The following is a 20,554-nucleotide window of genomic DNA, read 5'->3' as shown; positions in this document are numbered from 1 at the left end:
CAGGGGTGGGGTCTGTCGACAGGGGAGGGGTGGAAGCTGCTCATTGAGAAGAAGTAAACATGCTTTTATCTCAGTTTCCAAAAGTCTCCAATAACACCAAAAAAAACTCCCTAGATTTATGGCTAGTCACTTCTTTGAAGTAGAGTCACTGGATGGGTCTGAAAACTCGCCAAATTTAGTGCCAACGTAGACAAACTAGCATCACTGATTTAGCCGCACTCTGACGTGTGTCTCAGTTTAATCAGTGTACCGGAAACTGCACACTGACAAACGCTCTGTGTTGTTTGGAATTCAAACTGTAGCTCAGCTTAGCTGAGTGGCTCAGGTAGTAGAGGGAATTGTGCAATAATCAGAAGGTTGGCGGCTTGATTCGCACTCCTCCAGTCAACTGTCATTGTGTCCTTGGGAAAGACACGTCACCCTTCTTGCCTCTAGTGTCGGTATCGCTTGTGTTTGAATGGGTATGAACTGAATGAGCCATAAAACTGGATTTTAATGTCAAAAGTAAATTAAGAGTAGCTTTACTAAGCAGTGAAATAGAAAAAACTGTGGACTTTGATTATATTGTGAGCTGAACAGTATATTAGCCAACCTTTTGGCTTGGATCCACTGCCTTATTTATTTTAATGCAGTGACACTGAGTCAACATTCCTCTGTCAATCATTAACCGCTGCAGGCTGACAGCCAAGTTAAAGCCACCCAGCTCAGTGTCGTGAACCCTCTGTTTCACCAAGGAAATTATTTAACCCCGTTTGGAGCAAGGTCAATCTCTTGCATTCTCTAGTATGAAAGAATATTAAAACAAAGTGAGAACATTCAACATGTCTGACGGAGATGAAGCTGAAGATGATTACCAGCTGGTCTGCAGCTGACTCCTTTCAGCAAACCCTCATGCCTCTTCTCATTTCATGCTGCAGCTTTTCCTGCTTCAGGCAGTCTTACACTTAATGACTCAGAAACTGCCTCCTAAACAGCACACAGTGTGTAACCAATCTGATCCAATACCATATCTGGCTCGGATATCAACGTGATTCAAAGACCGGATATCAGACTGATTTCCCCCATCCGCCTCACCGATCTACGGAGAGAGATTTCATGGTCCTGCTTTTACAAATTATAAGTGTTATGCAAGTTTAATCCACACAAAATATATTGATGCAGGATCAGGTCATGAAATATTTCCACTAGAACTTGTATATATAAATATTTAGATTTGATTTTTGTTTTTTACTCCGAGATTCTAGTTTATTTACAGCGTTACTGAACACTTGTACCTACACGTCTGATGGGGAATGACCTTTGCTAATTTATCATGTTACTAATTTGGATATATTTTAGTCTGAAAACGTATAAAAGCAAAATGCCAACTTGAGATATGCGTACGGCCAAGGTTTCAAGGTTTCCAGGTTTCCAGGGTAAAACGTTGCTCAGCTAGCTAGAGGGTGACTAGTGAATAGTGCAGCAGACACTCCTGAAGCATTGGAAGTAAACTTCCAGCAGATAAGATGAAAACTGAAAAGATTAGTCCACAGAAAAGTTGCTCCAGTTCATCATTCTGGCCAATCCTTCTATCTGTTAAGGAAAATTCTGGAAAATTCCATTAGCTAACATGCTGTAACCCTTTGGGAATCTCCAGCGTGGGTTGTTTTGCTCATGGCTGCAGCTTGTTGAGCATGACGAGCTTATTTCACAGTGAAGTGTAGCCATGCTTTCACTAAAGCAGGTAAACCTGTGGAGCATTTTAAATACTCACAACTAGCTAAGTCTGATTTGTAGCATCTCTAAACTGAACAAAAAGTTGTTGCTAATTGGCTCCATGAAGATGTTCTGGCCAGACTGAACAGCAGCTTCTATGATCAGCAGAAACGAGCCCTTTGAGCAGAGACTGCAGACCACATTCTGTCTGCTACGCTAGCAGACTGAGAGATTAAATTTCACCACTCCAAACCTTTAAAAGATTCCTGATAATCATTTAACTGGTTAAGCTAAGCTGTTTATACTTTAGGTTTTTTAGCCTTTGTTTTGTGAGTAGTATACCTTCCAAGAAACTTGACCCTAACACAACAATAACAGAGTTACCCAAAGATAAGTCTTATCTAAGCTTGATAGAGGTGTGGATGTAAGTGTACAGCCCAGAAGCCTTGCAGACTGCTGCAGTGAATGAAAATGCATGACAATAAGTCTAACATGTGATGCTGTGTTTCCAAGTATGTGCAGAGCGGTGCAGATGACGACCAGTCCAGTTCGGACAGAAATCAGCAGGAAACCAGTCAGCTGCAGGACCTCTCTCTCCTTCAGTTCCTCAAAAGTAAGCGTCTTCTCTGCTTCCTGTCTGAGGCTGCAGCCCCGCTGACTCAGGGGCCTCCACCACCATGAGGGTCAAAACTACTTTTTCTCTCCAAAGATTTGGAGAAAGTAGTTTTTGAGCAACCCAAAATCTTTTAGAGACACATGACATTTGTAATGGGTTTCAGTTGGGTTTTAGGTCACGTGACAGCACAGAGACAGCCCTTTTAGGAGTTTTTAAACAACATTCTTTTAACTGTAGACTCTGGGAATTCTGTTGTTTTAGTGCTTCTGTACCGTCAGCAGCCTTCAACACTATAGACCACAATATTCTGTTACTCTGACGTCTTGTAGGTATTGAAGGGGCAGCTCTGGACAGCTCCGTTCAAATTATACCTCGCAGACAATAAACTTTTCTGTTAACCGTTGTTTATTCTGTATTTGCTGCCAGTGGGTTCTATTTTCGATAAGCACAACATACCTTTTCATTTCTTTGCTGATGACATTCAGGTCTATATGCCAGTTAGGCTAGCAGTTGATGCCTTTATTACTGTCTGGCCGAAATTAAAACCTGGATGAGGTTGAACTTTCTACATCTTAATGAAAAGAAGACTGAGGCCATCTGGTTTGGAAAATCATACATAGGGGTCCATCCACACCAAAAGCCATCCCAACCACTAGCCACCCAACCCGCAACCACAAAGGCTGTCACCATGTGAACGACCCAGATCAGGGCAGATTCATGCTCTGATCACCTCTTATCTGGACTATTGTAATTCTGTATACACTGGACTAGATCAATCATCCCTGCTGTATACTTACAAATAGTTCAGAACTCTGCAGCTCATCTTTTGCCTGGTGCAAGGAAGCACGAACACATGACTCCAGTCTGAAAATCTCTCCATGGGCTTGCTGTCTGTCACTGCATTCATTTTAAGATTTTACTGCTCATTTCTAAAGCTTTAAATGGTCTTACTTTTCCCCTTCTACGTGACATCGACACACCTATGAGAACATTCTGCTCAACCAGCCAGGGTCAAGGTAAAAATTTAGAAGCGCTCACTGTAGAATAATTTACCATATGTCCGCATTGCTCAGAGCATGCAAGCTTTTAAATGTCTGTTAAACATGCTTCTATTCTCTCTGGCCTTCTACTGACCGAGTGTGAGACATAACATCTTCACTCTTCTGTGTTTTATTTTTTTTTATTTATTTTTTTTTTATGCTGTTTGCTATTTTAGGACTGCTTATGCAACTGTGAAGCGTTTTGGTCAACTGTTGTTTTTAAATGTGCTGTATAAACAAATTTTACATTAACTTGCATGTTATGATAAGACATAATCAAAATGAACATTTCAGTAGCCAACATGATAACCACCCACAATAATCATCTAATTTATCTTTGGATGGACGGCATCTCTTTAGCTTTACATGTTTATGGGGCTTCCTATTTGTAAGATTGTAAGTGGTTAAATGAGGAGTGGTTCTCAATTATTCTTTACCATCCATCATTTAAATGCTTGGTAGAATCAGATGGAAGTAAAATAGCAGTAGAACTCAGAGCTATGTTTCATGGTGAAAGAAAGATCCACATGAACAATGTGAAGGAACTCAAGGGACTGAACAGATGTGTAGCCAAAAGAAAACCACTAACCAGTGAGGCTAACCGGAGAGAAAGGCTTCAGGTTGCTAGGGAGCATAAGGACTGGACTCTGGAGCAATGGAAGAAGGTCATGTTGCCTGATGTGTCCAGATTTACCCTGTTCCAGAGTGATGGAGCATCAGGGTAAGAAGAGAGGAGGATGAAGTGGAGTCAGGTCTAGGTTCAGCAACATTAAGTGTCCAAAGAATCGATCAGCTCATCCCGAGGAGAGAAGGATTGTCAACCACAAAGCAGAAAGTTGATGACGATAAAACTGAGCCTTCAGAGCTTCCAGGGTTAACCTGCTCAACGCTGTCCTTCAGGCTTTCCTCGTATCGTTCTGCGGACCCTGCAGAGTCCTGTCTACATCCTGGTGGTCCTGGCGCAGGTGAACCTTGCGGCGCTGCTATCCGGACTCGCCACCTTCATGTCCAAGTTCATAGAGAAGCAGTTCACCCAAACCGTGCCTTTCTCCACCATGATGATTGGTGAGACACACCTGACAGCTTCATCACCTAAAATGTGTCTTGATGTGAAATATTTCACATGTATGTTCAGCCACGTTGAGTCTAACTGAATGGGATGAAACCGAAGCTTCTGTTTTCCTGATCTTCTTGTTTCAGGAGGCGTCGGGATTCCCATGGCGGTGATGGGAATCGTCCTGGGTGGAGCTCTGATGAGGCGGTTACGACTTTCCGTCAGAGCTGCCAGCAAGCTGTGCACGGCCGCCATCTTTATCTGCATGTTCACCGCCGTGCCGCTGCTGTTCATTGGCTGCCCGACCCAGAAGGTGGCTGGGATCTTCCCTCCCAGGTATCCTCCAGTTTACAGGGACCAACATGGCAGCTACTTTCACAAAACATAAATATTTCTTTAAAAACATGAAAAAAGGATAAGATCAGCAGATTAAAGCTCTTATGTGGTTTTTAGTCTGTTTTCTGACAACTTTAATGAAGATTTGGCCTGGAAGTGAATACGGGAAGAGAGGGCGGAATCTGGCTGCTGATGGGAGAATCATCTCATCCCTGAGTGTCAAGGATCTAACTTCATTCATTCCAGAAAACTGATTTTAATTCTTTGACAGTGTTTAATAATATTTACAGACCAAGTCCTCCTTTCCTTACATTTCCCTTCCTAGAAGACTTTAAATGTCTCTTAGACAACAATCCTCAGTCAGTTTTTCTTCAGAAGTTTTCTGCTTCTTTCCCTCATCCTTGTACTGGACCAGATCCTGTCCAGTCCTGGTACCGGACCAGTTCCAGAGGAACTCAACTCTGACCTCGGAATTCTTCAGGCAGAAAAAAGCCTCTAACTCACGGGATGAACCAGAGTTGAGTCAACACATAACAGACGACTTAGCAAAGAACCAGTTTAAACTGGATCTTTAGGTTAATTTGTTCCCATTTCTTTAGTTTCATGTGTGAAACCAACAAAGATCAGACAGTCTGACAGACAGAAAACAGGGTTTTAGCAGCTACAAGGTGATTCCCAAACGGCTGTTAGCTGGAAACATGGCTCATCTCAGCATGGAGGCAGAAACTGGACACGTGGAGGAAACAACTATCTACAGCAAATGAACAGGATTTGAAAAGACCTGAACCAGGACCTGAGAGATGCATCTGGACCTTCAGTTGATCCATCAACTATTGATCGAAGCCTCGTCAGAAAAGGTTTCCATGGAGACGTGGCTGTCAGGAAGCCATTCTTAAGGAAGGGAAACAAGGATGAATGGCTGAGGTAGGTCACATGACTCAAGAACTGGACTGAAGATCAGTGGAAACAGGTCTGATGGAGGGACGGATCTTCCCGAGTACCTGGACCTCAGAAGATCTGATGGAGGGATGGATCCTCCCCAATCTCCATAAACTGGACTGACTCTGGTTCTGACTCAGACACTGGGTTTATGTTGGAACATCTTAAAATAAATGAAGAAAGTGTTTCCTGTAAAACTGGGTCTACAGTTAACAAAGAAATGAGAACTGGATCTGATTAGTTACCTGGACTACAGAGAAAAATCTGAATATTCCTGATCTTGTTCTCAGAATTAGCTTTTTACACTCAGAGCTGATGTTCCTGTTTAAAACGCTGTAATTAAAGTCCTTTACATGTAAAATAACTTTAAGTTGTGTTTGTTTTCAGTGAGAACAACTCGTCCTGCAGTTCTGGCTGCGGATGCTCTACGGAGGCCTTTAACCCGGTCTGTGGTTCTGATGGCGTGGAGTTCAGGTCCCCCTGCCATGCCGGCTGTTTCTCCATGCAGGCAAACGCCAGCAGCAAACACATAGTAAGATTCACTTTCATGTTCAGTTAACTCCCAGTCTGACCAGAAGACCAACGCTTCACTACTGAATACAAACATGGACCTTTCAATTCTGGTCTGACAACTCGCAGTTGGCTCTTTGCCCAGTGACGCGTTCAGCAGCAGGTTTCATTTCTCTTTTTAATCTCGAATCAACATAAAAACAAACCATCAGACTTGGTGTCCCATCAGACACCAAAACTGGTGCAGAAAGCGATGTCATGTTCCAGATGTGCTGACATCGAGGCATCAAGGCAGCATTCTGCCGCTTCCTGAGAAAAATTCATCCATGTCCCAGTCCAACAGAACAATAGCAAAGACATTCCGTGGAATCTGGAGGAGCAACGTTTCTTCAGGGAGAGAAAATCTTTCCAAGTTTCACTCTGAGTCTCTCCAGACACAATATGGCCGGAATTCCTGGAAACAGTCAGTTTCTACTAAAAATACAACCAGCTGATCCTGATTAAATTAAATTAAATTAATAATGTAACAAATAAAATAAATTTGAATGACAACTTAATCAAAATAAAAAAGTCAGACAGTCAAAGTATAACCTAAATTCAATTAAACTTATAAAACATTTGAAAAATTTATTTTATTTTATTAAAATAAAGATTTACCATAATAAAATTAAATAAAAGAATAACTGAATTTACAAAAATTATTAAATAGAATAAAATGTAATTAAATTAAAATAAAATTTAAAAGGATAATAAAAGAAAACACTAAATTAAATCATATTAAAATGAAAATATAAGACAAAATAATGAAATAAGATAAAATAATTCCAGTCCTTTATTTTCTACCAAGATAAATTCTTCAGTTTTGGGTTTTTCATCATCTCAATAAAATGAGAGAAAATCATGAAAGGAACATTTATGTTTAACACAGTTTGTTGTGTGACATTAAATTTAATATAAAGTAAAACAAGCACCCATCGTCTGCTTCGTTAAATGCAGCTGACAAAGTAAACATGTTATATAAACACAAATGTATATATACATAGAAATTATATGATCAAACATTTATCTTGAAGAGAAAAACAACTCCTGAACAGGAATCTATTGCCACATCTGAAACTATGTTCCTGAGTTGGATTTAATCCTGATCCCTGGAGCAGGGGTCTACAGGAAGTTCCGGGTGGGCCATATCTGAAGACCGGGTTCCTCAGCCTGACCGTGTGTGTGTGTTTCCGTAGAACTACACAGAGTGTCGGTGTGTCGGGGGTTCTGGATTTGCCCGTTCTGGGACTTGTGGTAGTGGCTGTGCGGACCGCCTCATGCCCTTCATGGTTCTGTTGGGTCTCACCGGCTTCATCGCCTCCTTCTCCCAAACCCCATCATACATGATAATACTCAGGTAGGAAACATTTTATTTTATTTTATTTTATTTTATTTTATTTTATTTTATTTTATTTTATTTTATTTTATTTGTTGATTGCCTGGAAAAGTTAACTTGGTGTTAATAGACCTGTTTCCTCAGTTGATCGAAGTATTTAGTGTTAGATTACTGGATGGAATTAATGCTCATGTATCATAATATTCTATTTACAGTAAAAATGAAGCAAATTCCAGTTTTTATCTAAACCACAGAGACTGCTTCATTTCTGCTGGTTAAAGAAAACACTGGAGGTGGACCTGAAGCTGATCTCAGGGTCAGATTTGACTGGGTTTTCCACTGGTTTGACTGGGATGGAAAGAGATCTCCTATCAGATCATTTCTGTAATGGACTGGGCCAAAGTTAGCAGGTCTGCTGCTGCAGACAGTTCAGCTTTATCTTATCAGTGAGCCAGATTCCTGAAGAGAAATGAACAATGTCTGGCTCCTGCCTGCACCATTGAAGGCAAATACAGCAAAGCTGAGGTTTTCTGAGCCTGGTGAAATCTGGTACACACATAATGATTTTTTTAATGTTGTGAGATTTTTTAGCTGTTCAAGACCTTACACGTGAAGATAAAAAAAAATCAGTTTTGATCATACTGTGTGTGGTGTGCTCCGAAAATGTAATCAAGGAACAACACACACATGATGATACTGTCCAGCAACTCATCTACAATCTAGTCCTCCGAACCGGACAAACGTTGAAACGTAGAAGAAGAACTATCGCAACAACCAGCACAAAACGAAGAAGAAGAAACTAGTAACAATCGAAAAACACAACACACAGCATGAAAGGGGATATATTGGACGATGGAATGATGGTGGTCTTGGGACTATTGTTAACAGAAAAAGCCAGAACTGAAAAAATAAGACAGGAGACGGCGTCAACATGGATTTTATTTACTTCCTTGTTCCCCAGCCAGCTCGCTCTCTGATTGGCTACATTCTGTGACACGTCACCACTCATGCAGTCACAATGCACGAGTCGTCGGCATTCTTCAGAAATCGGCACTGAAATATTAAACATGTTCAATGTTCCCAATTGTCGGCTACGACCCGTTTCAGACAATTACTGGGACAAACACACTACTCGTAACACACTACAGACCAAATGATAATTGGACAGGGAAATCTCACGATGATCGGGTGTTTGCTGTCCGAGGTTGGGAAGAGGCAAAATTGGGACAAAAACAGCCCAAAAATCGTTATGTGTGTACCAGGCTTTACCTTCTAGTTTCCCATCAGATGGATGTATAGCCCTGTTTGTGTGACTTGTGATGGATCTCCTGCAGGACGTCCTGTCAGCCTGCAGCAGGTCACACAGTTTCTTCAGGAAAAAACTGCTCTGATGTCACATTTCTCCTCCTGTTCGACAAACAGGACAGAAATTAAATCCTCTGTTTCCTAGCTGAGCTTCAACAAGCTGCAGTTCTGCGGAGATGATCCTCCCAACCAGAGCAAAGGTTTCCTTAGTGGAACCAGTCCTGCAACATAACTTACCACCAGAAGCAGCAGGAAAGAATAGCAGTCCCACGCTGGACGGACAGTGTGGAAAGAGACTGAAGCTGCAGGGACATTTGTTCTTTTATATCAGATGACAGTTGATGCTTGTTGATATCAGGCAGGAAAACCCCAGTGATGGATGCACAAACATATCAGTAAAAACAAGAAACAAACATCAAGAAACATGATTATTCTTCCGAGTTAAATGAGTCTTTGTTCAGACAGGACTCTGCCTCCTTCGTCTTCTTCCAGGTTTTATCCAATCTGCAGGTCCTTCACAACACACTCAAAAGATCAATCAAAATATTACTACTATCATATATACTTTGATGCATCCTTAGTTTGTGTGTAGCATCTGATTTAATATGTACTACCAAAGTCAGGATGAAAATGCTCCATTCAGTCCCATTAAAATCACATCTTTTAATCTCAGAGTTATTACCAAATATATAATTTAAGGGTTTAAATTTAAAGAAAAATAGTCAAATTTGTCATCTTCCACCATGTCGTCTGTTTTCCCCAACAAAGGCCTGCATATGAAATGCTAATTTAATCAGTTTTAATTGTGTGCTTTTTCCAAAATATCAACAGTGACATCAAGTAGTCAAACTGGTGTTTAAAGGGTTAAAATCTTAAAAATGTTGGGATGTTTTGCAGTTTTGATCAAGGCTGAAGCTATTTGAGAGAATGGTGCCAAAAAAAACCTGAAAAAATAAAAATAAATTCTATCTGTGATGTTTTATAGCAGTTTTTTTGAAAGTGGACATTTGTGTCCTTAATAACTTAAGACAGTAGTAGTTTTTTCAGTGTTCTCTTTATTTATTTATTTAACATGTTTAATTAAACAGGGACAAATGCATAAAACATGGCTTCAAAAATGATTGTGTAAATGTTGTGCATCCAGATTTCTAGCTATGTCTAATTTGTATCCCTGTCCCTGGTCAGACGTCCAGCATAAAAACAGACTATTAAAATAGTATTTAATTAACCTTTTTTCTTTTTAAATTAACCTATTTTTTTTTTTTTTTTTTAAAAAAAGGGCAAACAATGAGGTCAGTGTTTACAGCAAAATGTCCAGATGAAGAGGAAAAACTTTCCTTAGGCGACAATAAATGTCCAAAATGATGCGCAAAGTTAGAAAACACCCAAGAACTCAGAACTGCTCCAGACAACAGACCAACTTGCTTTCCAACCACAGCATTGTGCAGCCGTAGCACGTACGAGAATCCAGCCAGCTGTGTCTGATCGTGGTGGGCGGAGCCATCCACATATTAAGATTATTGATATCATTGGTATCTACATTGGTCTGTACTAGTGCGATAACACCAATTCTTTAATATACAGCTTGAAAACTGTCAGAATCTTGTGCAGTTTCGCACCTTCTGAAACACGATTGTACTCCATATGTTTCCTGTCACACCTCCTCCCAGTTAAAACCAGTATGAACCAGAAGCTAGAAACAACAGATTAGAAGTAACTGAAAGGAGATTCATGTGATGGTGATGGACGCAGATGTTTATCATCCACCAGTATCATCTGTCTTAACCTCAACCTTACACTTTAAGCTGACACCATCCTGAGAGACAGACCAATCAGAATGGAGCTTTTATAACAGTCTGCTGCAATCCAACCAATTAGGACTCAGAATGACAGAATAAATGTAAACAACGACTTTAATGTAAAATAGCCAAATATATTTCCAGCTTCTAAAATGAGTTTTATTTTTTATCTTTCAGCCCAATATGTTTGTATTTTGGACAAAGATGAACCCTGCAGCTCTGAATGTGACTTGTTTCTGTTTTCTGTAGGACGGTCCCCGCAGAGGACAAGTCGTTTGCAGTCGGAGTTCAGTACATGCTGTTCAGAGTCCTGGGTGAGTCCCTCAGTACCAGGAGGTCTGAAGATGAAGTCTCACATCTGCTGAACTTTCCACAAAAGAGCAGTTTCCTTAGTTTACCTGTAATGCATGAAAGGTTTTATGTTTCTTCCACTTTCTAGTTCTGAGGTTTCGTGTATCAGGAAAGTCCTCAGTAGGTCTAAAGACGACGTCAGTCCAACCTCAGATTAACTTTTTTAGTCAAAACTCAAAATCAGACCCAGTTAGGGAAAACTGTCCATTTCTACAGCATCCGAAGGTCCAACTACAGTATTTAAACCAGGATGAGGTCTGGACTCCAACTGGACCACACTGAGTCCCTCCTCCCCCTCCAGCCTGTCTGGTTCCTGCAGTCAGGATGAGGTCTGCACTCTGACTGGACCACATTCAGTCCTCCTCCCCCTCCAGCCTGTCTGGTTCCTGCAGTCAGGATGAGGTCTGGATTCTGACTGGACCACACTGAGATCTGTTTCTCCTCCAGCCTGGTTCTGCAGCTGGACAGACTGAAACAGAACCAGGCTGCAGGTCCAGGTGGTGTCAGACTTTGAGTGGACCTCATGCTGACGATGATCAATTAATCGGTGTATTGATCTACAGCTCCTGGCAGTTAGGGACCCTCTGGTCATTAACAGCCAGCTGATAGGAGCTGGAAACCAGATTCTTATGTTAGGTCGTCATATGATACTGTAAAGTAATACAAGTATTGATGTTAATAGAATAACAGCTGTTGATCATTGACTGTTGATCTGTGTAACTTATATGAGATTTTATTAAGCTATTAAACCAAAACTCAGGCACTAAATGGGTTAACAGCCACCAAACTAGAGACTTCTGCTGGTTTCACTTCCCTGCAGGATAAAGTTTCTCAATTTGTGTATTTGTGCAGCATTCATGCCTGGCCCCGTGCTGTACGGCAGCGTCATCGACACCACCTGCATCCTGTGGGGCGACAAGTGCGGCAAGAAGACTTCCTGTCACTACTACAACCTGGACAACTTCAGACACAGGTAGGCAGAGAGAAGCAGCTCCTAAAGGTTAACGCCTCCACTTTGTCCGCATCCATATGTTCAACTTCCTGTAAACACAGATATCCAGCCAGCCAATCACATGGCAGCATCTAGTCATATAGACATGGTGGAGACGACTTGCTGAAGTTCAAACTGAGCATCAGATGAGGAAGAAAGGAGATTTAAGAGACTTTGAGCATGGCCTGGTTTAACCAGCACAGCCTACCTGAGTATAGTTGCTGACCATGTCCATCCCTTTATGACCACAGTGCAGCATCTTCTGATTCCAGCAGGATAATGCACCATGTCACAAAGCTCAGATCATCTCCACCTGTTTTCTAGAACATGACAATGAGTTCACTGGACTCCAACGGCCTCCACACCCACCAGATCTCAGTTCAAAGTTCAAGGAATCTTTTTTATCCCTTAGGGGTAATCAGTCAGTCAGTGCACAGTCACACAAACAACAATAAATATCTAAAAAGACCATGATAAATAGATAAAAACAGAAAATAGAGGCTACTTGTTCAATGTGTGATGGCTGCAGGGACAAAAGAATATCTGTCTGTTAGGCCTACATGTTGTCAGGATGGACCTGCTCCCTGACTGTGGCTTTGATCTGCAAGGACTTAACTGGCTTTGCTTAGGACTCTAGTATTATAGAATAGAATAGAATAGAATAAAATAGAATAGAATAATCTTTATTTTCATTGTAACAAGTACAACAAGATATAAACTTTTTTTTGCTCTGTAACGTCGGTCTGATGTCAGCAGTTCCAACAGAGAGTCCAGGGCGTGAACTAGTCTGGGCTTTTTAAGACTAGGGGAACTGTGTAGTTCTTCTGCAGCCAGCGATCTTTGGAGCGGTTCTAATGAACCTCTGTACCCTCTTTCTTCTGTGAGCAAACTGCAGTGGGTCCAGATTATCCTGGACCCGCTGCAGTTAAATGACGTCATGACCAGGGAGGTTAGTGCAATAGGTCTGGAGTCGTTAGGGGGTCTGGGAGATGCAGATTTAGCTACTGGAACAATGAATCTTTCCAGAGTGAAGGGACCTTGTGAAGCTGGATGAATGTTAAAAAAATAAAACTAAATATATCTGCCAGCTGGACAGAACAGTTTTTAAGGACGCTCACCTCAGGACCATCAGGACCAGGACTTTTCCTCTCCTTAACCCCTCGGAAAAGTTTAACTTTGTTGCTCCTTTCAACAACAACACTGCTCTGAGAAGAAGCACTTCTAAAAACAGACAATTCTTCACATTAAAACAGTTAAAAACAGCTGTTTCGTTCATTAGAAAGCACCAGAAACAGACTTTCGTTTGGAGAGACATGCATTTGTTTGGTTGCATCCCCATCATAGATTTCAGCCCCTCCCACGCAGGGCGAGAGAGGGATTTTGGAGCTCTCTGTTGTGTAATAAGCAAATGTTTCTTTGGTTAATTATATTTTGACACCTTTTGTCATCCATTGCCTGTTGTTGTGGAAAAAGACTTTACCTTCCATGAAATGATAGAGGGTCTCACAAAAGAGACATAAGAAGAGACGACATCAGATAGTTGATCAAACTATCAATTCCTTCAAACCAAACCGAACCAAACGTTCCTCTGGCTTGTTTCTCTTCAGTACAGATTTGTATGACATAACTAACATATGCGACATTCCCACAGAGTTCTGCTTACAGACTTGTAATGCGCCCTTCACAGATCCAAAAGAGAGGTCAACATGCCTCCCATGGGGAGTAGGACACGTCACATACTGATAAAAGTTAGAGAAGGACTTTGCAGGTCTGCGGTGATTGAAGTCACCCAGTAGCGTCGGATGCACTGACACAGCATAGCCAGAGTGGCTACGTCAGCATCGACCTTAAACCAGAGTCATAAATAGCTGTGGAAATATAATATCAAGCATAGAAATTAAGAGGATACCCACCAAACTAAGGTGAGTCCCCTCCATTTCCCTTACAAGCATTAAAAAGAGTAACTAAAATGATTTATTAAAAAGGGGGTCCAACCCAGTAGTGGAAGGAGGAAAGCTACTAAAACTGATCCCCTTCTCTAATCTAATCTAAACTATCTAATCTAATCTAATCTAATCTGATACTGATCACTATTTTTGCTCGTCAGGTTCCGTTCATGTTTATTATTTGTTGATCATATTCTGGTACCCTAACATTAGAAGCAGTTGTGAGATGATAATGCGGATTATGTTGGGAGGAAATGATGTAATCTGCGTGCACATTCAGACCCTAAAAACTCTGCAGCGTTTTTAAATCTTGTTTAGTCCTGTGTCTGGTAGGTCGTTGTGTTTTGTTTCTGGACAGCTTCTGAATGATTAGATAGTCCTGACTCAGCGTGCTGACGTCAGCCTGGTATTGTTACTAAAGTAAAAAACCCACGCTAACCAGTCTGTGTGTGTGTGGGTGTGGTGTGTGGTGTGTGTGTGTGTGGTGTGTGTGTGTGTGTGTGTGTGTGTGTGTGTGTGTGTGTATGCAGGTTTCTGGGTCTAATTGTGACCTTTGTGTTTGGGGGGCTGATCTGTTTCCTGGTGACGGCCGTCTCCTCCACATAAGAGGCCGGCCGTCAGGACTCGCAGCTGGAGAGAAAAGTGGATACTGCAGGTGGAGGAGGAGAAACCGCTGCAGATTTTTCATCCAGACAAAGCGAACCGAACGGGATTAAAACCTGAAGGAAAGAATGGGAACATGGAAGCTAGCTTTACATATAAAGGGACCAGTCTGCCTGCAAATTAGTGAAAAACTCCTTGTTTTGTGTGTCTGTGCTCAGATAATATTTCTCTCAACATTAACCCAGAAACTGTGATGACACACAGCTTTTCCACCAAGCAACAGAAGCATAAAGACCTTCTTCTTCTTCTCTTTACTAAAACAAGGGACACAAAACATCATTTACAAAGAATATTTTTTTTAAAAAGCATAAAACGGGCGAGATAAGCTCATCAAAAGAAAAGAGTCATTTCACTGCAGATTTTCCAGCATTTCCTGTTTGGACAAAACCTCCTACGTCCAACGTGTTTCAGACAAATCGCTGTATCATCATCTTTGGTTGATATTAGTCAAAGAGTCCTGCTTTTCATCTGGGCAGGCTGTTTGTCAAACGTCTTGTTACTGGACTCCATTCTACCTCCATGTCTCCCGCATCATTTATAGAGTCCATGTTTTCTGTATAAAGAACAGTAGCTCATTATATTAGATTACATTGCAGGTCTTACATGGCAGCTTAATACGACACACGTTTTCTTCTACTACAGGAATGATGGCTTAATGCTGCCACCTACTGCTGGGGATAAACAGACCTGGAAATTATGTTCAAGCTTTTTTAAAAACACAAATTATTTCCATTTGTAAGAGTTTAAATTTCAGCAGAAAAGATAAGCTCATTCATTTTTTTTTCATTACATGATAATTCGTGGAACAAGAGAGACATGTAATAGAAATTATTCATGAAAATAAATTTAATTAAATACAACAACACAAGGTTTCTGCTCGACAGCAATGATGAACATAAAAAGACGGGTGCATGAAGACTTTTACAGTTTTCTGTGATGGACTGAGCCTAAACTTTCAGCGCCTTGTATCCATTGTTGAGGTTCAGTAAGCTGCAATACCTCTAACGTCCTATAGATGCTGCTCAAGCTAACTTCCTTCATGTAAAGAGATGAAGAAGAGCTGCAGTTCTGCTGGGCAGTAGTCTGCCATCTGATGAGCCGTCCATGTTTGGGAGCAGGATCGTGTTCTTCACCTCAGTTTTCACTGTGAGACGATTTCGGTCCAAACAGAAGTTTCTCATCGTTCAAAAGGTGGATTGTTGGGAGATCTTCAAGCCCATCATCAGTGATGATGCTGCAGTTTTTCAGACATCAGAAGGAGGCGTTGACTCTAAAAGTTAGATCACTGTTAAATAAAGAGTTAATGTGAACTTAAAAAAAAAAAATCATCTGCTGCAGGTTTTAAGGGTTGTCCAGCTCAGAAGCTGAAAAGCATTTTCTACTCTTTCTCTTTGGTTTTTTTTTTTTTTTCATATTTGTTAGTGATAAGTAATGCAAAATGAGTCAGTTCTGTTGTGAATAAAAAAAAGCCACTCTTTCAGCCACTTCTGCTCAGAATCCATGCGGGCAGTGTATGGGGTTTAATTATAATGAGGAACACCATACAGCCAATCAGATGCGAGGACAGACTAGGGTCATACCATTATGTGAAAGACGGGGCAGACTCTCTCTGGTACAGGTCAGGTAAACAAAGACAGAAAGAGACAGGAAGCTGGATTTAGATGCAAGCTTGTTGGGAAAGAGTTTAAACTTTTTCCTTTTTTTGTAAAAAAAAAAAAAAACATAAAAATAAATATTTTACTAAAACAAGGAAAAAAAAATGCTTATCAACACATAAAGTGGTATAAATCCTAATTTTAAGCTAAAAAGAAAAAAAAATGCTGAGAGTGAGGGGAGGATAGAAGAACATCACAACAAAAGCATGCTTTAGAGATAAACATTCTGGGGGAGTTCAGTTGTTTTACTTCACTGTTTACTCGATGTTGAAAAAATAAATAGTAAAATAAAAGTAAGGTCTGGTCGGGTCTGAAAATAAACATTCCTCGCTGTCGCATCATTGTCGTTAGTTGTGTCGCATTTGTTGTCGTTGCACTAGCATGACATGCTGGCCATTTGCGCTAAACCTTGCCTCCTAGTGAGGGTCCAACTTGCTATCAAAACACTTGCCCGACCAGCCTGAATCATTCCTTTTCGTCCTGTACCATACTGACCCATATTGTACAATACCGACCCGTACTGCACCATACCATCCCGTACTATACCATACCGACCCATATTGTACCATACCGACCCATATTGTACCATACCGACCCATATTGTACTATACTGACCCATATTGTACTATACTGACCCATACTGCACCATACCGACCCATATTGTACCACACCAACCCATATTGTATTATACTGAGCCGTACTGCACCATACCATCCCATACTATACCATACCGACCTATATTGTACTATACCGACCCTTACCACTCAGTGGAAACAGGGCTTTAGGGTTGTGATTAGTATATTCTGTGGGACAGTTTGAAAAAAACCCATAAAGTCAATGTTCTGGACTTTATGTGAGATAATTTGATGAGAAATTTTCAGTATAATCAACTTTAAGACCTTCTATGATTTCTTTTAACTCACAGGATAAAAATTTAGTGTGAGATCATCACACTCCAACCTGAAAATTCTGCAGAAAAAGCCTCCAAAATGTTCCAACTTAAACTGTGATTCTGCTGCAACCAGAAGAGACACAAAGCTGGAATTTTGTCAATTTTGCTGCAGCATCATTTTCAGGACATATTTCATTATTTTGTGTTGTTCTGTTTTCTAAAGGGCAACGGACAAGGGGCTCCTGTTGGTTAACCTTCTTGTGAGCTGCTCTCTGAAACTGTTTATAATATGTAAGCAAAAAATATTCAACGTTTTCTACTACTGAACCAAGAATTGTATTTGTTCATCTTTGTTTTCATATGCTTTATAGATTTTGTGATATTAAAACATGCCATTGTGTACTCCGCTGAGGGTCCTTGATGATGGTGTTATTCTTCTCAGCATACCGTATAGTTTTCAGCTCCGTAAACATCAACAGACTGTTAAACTTTCGCTGAAAGATATATGTCTTAACTTGCTGTTATGTGAAAACATTCCTGCGTTAGTCAGACAAGTCCGGGCGCCATGCTCCAGTTGCCACTCATAAAAATATCTTTCAACAGTTGGAACAAACACATTAGTTAGAAAACAGGTTTGAACATGCGAGTCATTTGTCCTCTGCTTCATATTCACATCTAAGCAGGCAGAGCCGGTCAGGATTAACCATGATCACCCATAACGAGATACTCGTTCTGAGTTCCGGGAGTCAGCTGAAGATTCTGTTATTTTTAGTTAGCTCGTCTCTGGTCGGCACGGTGAAACAGTGGTTAGCAAGCAACACCAGAAAAGTTGGTCGCTTTATTTTTTAAAGTTCTCTCAGCTAGGGCTGGGCGATATATTGGACAACGTTGCGTCTGAACGAGTTTATTGAACAATGGTTCATGAACTGGTTCATATTTTGGGTGAACATGAACTGAACGCTCTGTATTTCTGCCTGATGAACTTGATTGTGAGCGCACTCATTCTGCCGTTTCTGAACAGAGTTCTCTCACAGCTGAACTTTGTTCAAGAGAGAGCCAGATTTCCATGGAGCCTTCCAGGCAAAATCCCGGGTTAAGAACATCATAAACAGGCCTTAATATATAGGTGAAAAACACCAAATCTGGCAACACCAGCCACCACAGAGTCACACCGCACATGCGTCATCAAATTGCGAAACATGGAGGTAAAATCCAGTGAAGGCAGCAGCACCACTTCTGCCTCAATAATCACTCTAGCATCTTCATATTATAACTTAAATAATTTCTGAAAAGTGATGAGTGATGACAAATCTGGCCTTTTTGTGTAAACTTTGCCCGCCGGGTGTCAAGAAGGAACTCCGGACATCAACAATGTCAACAGCAAAACCTGAAACAGTATGTTTGAAAATAAAGCGCCCGGCTAGCCCTCCAAGGTATGTGAACTAAGACTGATCTAAAAACGTGGCAGGGCTAAAAACAGATCCTCTACCAGCCAGAACTAATAACAGCATCCAACAGCAGCAGCTCCGTTGGCTTCATCTCCAGCCGCAGCTGGAAAACCTTCTGCAGGATGTTGTCAGAGACCTGCAGCCTTTGAGGAAAGAGGAACCCTCAGCTTTCAGAAACGTGACAGATGCAGACATATGGTCTGCATGTCTGTTTTGGTTTTGTTTTTACTTCTTCATTAAAAGTGAATTCTGCAACTTTTATGACCCAAGTTCTACAACTTTTCTTTGGACAAACAAGTCAGAAAAAATACATTCACAAAAAAACTGAAAAGTGACTTAATGAAAAGATAAATAATGTTTAAAGGTTTTGCACTTTGAGGAACATCCTTTGTTTCCTACCTTAGAAAGTTTAATAATTCCTCATTTTAAAAAAAGATCATTCAAGCAAGTTTTTCCTCATGTTTTATTGTTACACAAGGACTCCAGGGAGACAAGGGAACATTACCGACACTTTATTAGTGAACAGAACTCTGTAAAGCCGGAGCAGACGTCAGCTCAGGAGACGTGAGCCTGGGAGCTGGAGAAGCGACACAGGGACGTGAGCCTGGGAGCTGGAGCGAAACTGGGGACGTGAGCCTGGGCTGGAGGCAAGACCGGGGACATGAGCTTGGGAGCTGGACCTCGCCGGCTAGCCAATCTGGATCCCTGGAAGGGTGACCAGTCGGGGGAGTTCTTACGATGGGCGATTAGCTTATTCAGCCAGCTCATTATTTCCGCCTCGTTAGAGAATGTCAGGCCTGCAGGGGGGAAATCCTTTCTCCAGGAATTCTTCCTCCTTACGTGATTCATACTGCTTTTGGGTCGGACCTTCTGTTACACAAGGACTCCAGGGAGACAAGGGAATGTTACCGACACTTTATTAGTGAACAGAACTCAGAATAAGAATCATACTGATACCCATCAGACACGAGGTAACAGGGTTGAAGAGGCCAGGAACGGCGAGGGAGTGAGTCCAATAGGAGTGTGAGGTTTAAGGTCCGACAGGGAGTGACTGTGGTGCTGGAGTATATGAGGACTGGTGAAACAATGGAAGACAGGTGTGGCAGGTTGACTTGATTATGATGAGCGGATCTGGAACTGGTGTGGAGGGATCAGGGAAGTGAGGGAGTGAATGGAGGAGGCGGCAGACAGGGGAGTGCTGGAGCAGTGGCGGACTGACTGTAACATTTATACTGTAGGAGTGAAAAGCTGCAGCCAGCTACAAGCATGGACTGAATGTTGAGAACAACAGGAAAATGCTGTATTCTGAGGGTAGTAGCTTGCAGCACATACTGGGAAAAACCTATAAACTAATTCATTTCTAGAACTATTTTCAAGTGGATAGTAGGCTAGCTAGCAAGCTAGTTTATGTTTAAGAGATGGAAGCTGATGTGAGATGTCCACAGTATTAGTAATTTGCCTCAGAAATGACGACAATGACCAGGAGACAGACTGTTCAGCTGGTGCATGTTTCTTGATGGACATGAGGTTCTTAGTAACCAGAAAGGAAACTCCTCCAGCGGCTCCTATTATGTAATAAGAGCTGATCATAAACCAGAGTTATTTGTCTGTTTTACAGGTGGTTGATGCAACTATTTCAACGTGTACTCTCTGTGCTGTAGGTGGGATTTAACCAGGCTGTTTAGTTTTTATAATAAAAGGACAAAATATAAACTGTTCTAGAGGAAAGGGAACCTTACATTGGGGTGCCCCTCTAAAAACACCCTGGGGAAACACTGGGTTTTATAAGAGCAGGTCCCTCGTTCAAAATAAAGTTTGTTGAAAGGGAAAAATCACAATAAAGGTCAATTTTGCTGAGTTTCCTTAAATCCTACTGGTGTCTATTTATGCTGATAATGTTGAATTAAATAATTACAATGTTTAGAGGCAATTTTAAAAC

The 20,554-nt window shown here is 41.2% G+C and overlaps 1 protein-coding gene across 3 annotated transcripts in view; it reads left to right on the top strand.

The window, feature by feature from the left end:
- Window positions 1-17,589, top strand: part of slco2b1 (solute carrier organic anion transporter family, member 2B1) — a 40,445-nt gene extending 22,856 nt beyond the window's left edge. For 2 of the 3 annotated variants that reach the window (XM_042009155.1, XM_042009154.1), the window contains exons 8-15: window positions 2,209-2,308; window positions 4,252-4,416; window positions 4,552-4,741; window positions 6,068-6,212; window positions 7,426-7,586; window positions 10,919-10,983; window positions 11,873-11,993; window positions 14,488-17,589. In XM_042009155.1, coding sequence (XP_041865089.1) covers window positions 2,209-2,308; window positions 4,252-4,416; window positions 4,552-4,741; window positions 6,068-6,212; window positions 7,426-7,586; window positions 10,919-10,983; window positions 11,873-11,993; window positions 14,488-14,563 — 1,023 coding nt within the window. In that variant the 3' untranslated portion in view covers window positions 14,564-17,589. The remainder of the gene's footprint in view (window positions 1-2,208; window positions 2,309-4,251; window positions 4,417-4,551; window positions 4,742-6,067; window positions 6,213-7,425; window positions 7,587-10,918; window positions 10,984-11,872; window positions 11,994-14,487) is intronic. The other variant, XR_006013018.1, reaches the window with a different exon arrangement.
- Window positions 17,590-20,554: the final 2,965 nt, after the last annotated feature.

This window comes from Melanotaenia boesemani, chromosome 15 (genome assembly GCF_017639745.1).
Source record: "Melanotaenia boesemani isolate fMelBoe1 chromosome 15, fMelBoe1.pri, whole genome shotgun sequence".
NCBI classification, from domain to species: domain Eukaryota; kingdom Metazoa; phylum Chordata; class Actinopteri; order Atheriniformes; family Melanotaeniidae; genus Melanotaenia; species Melanotaenia boesemani.
Note: the sequence above shows the minus strand (reverse complement) of the source record. Positions and strands in the feature narration are given on the sequence as shown.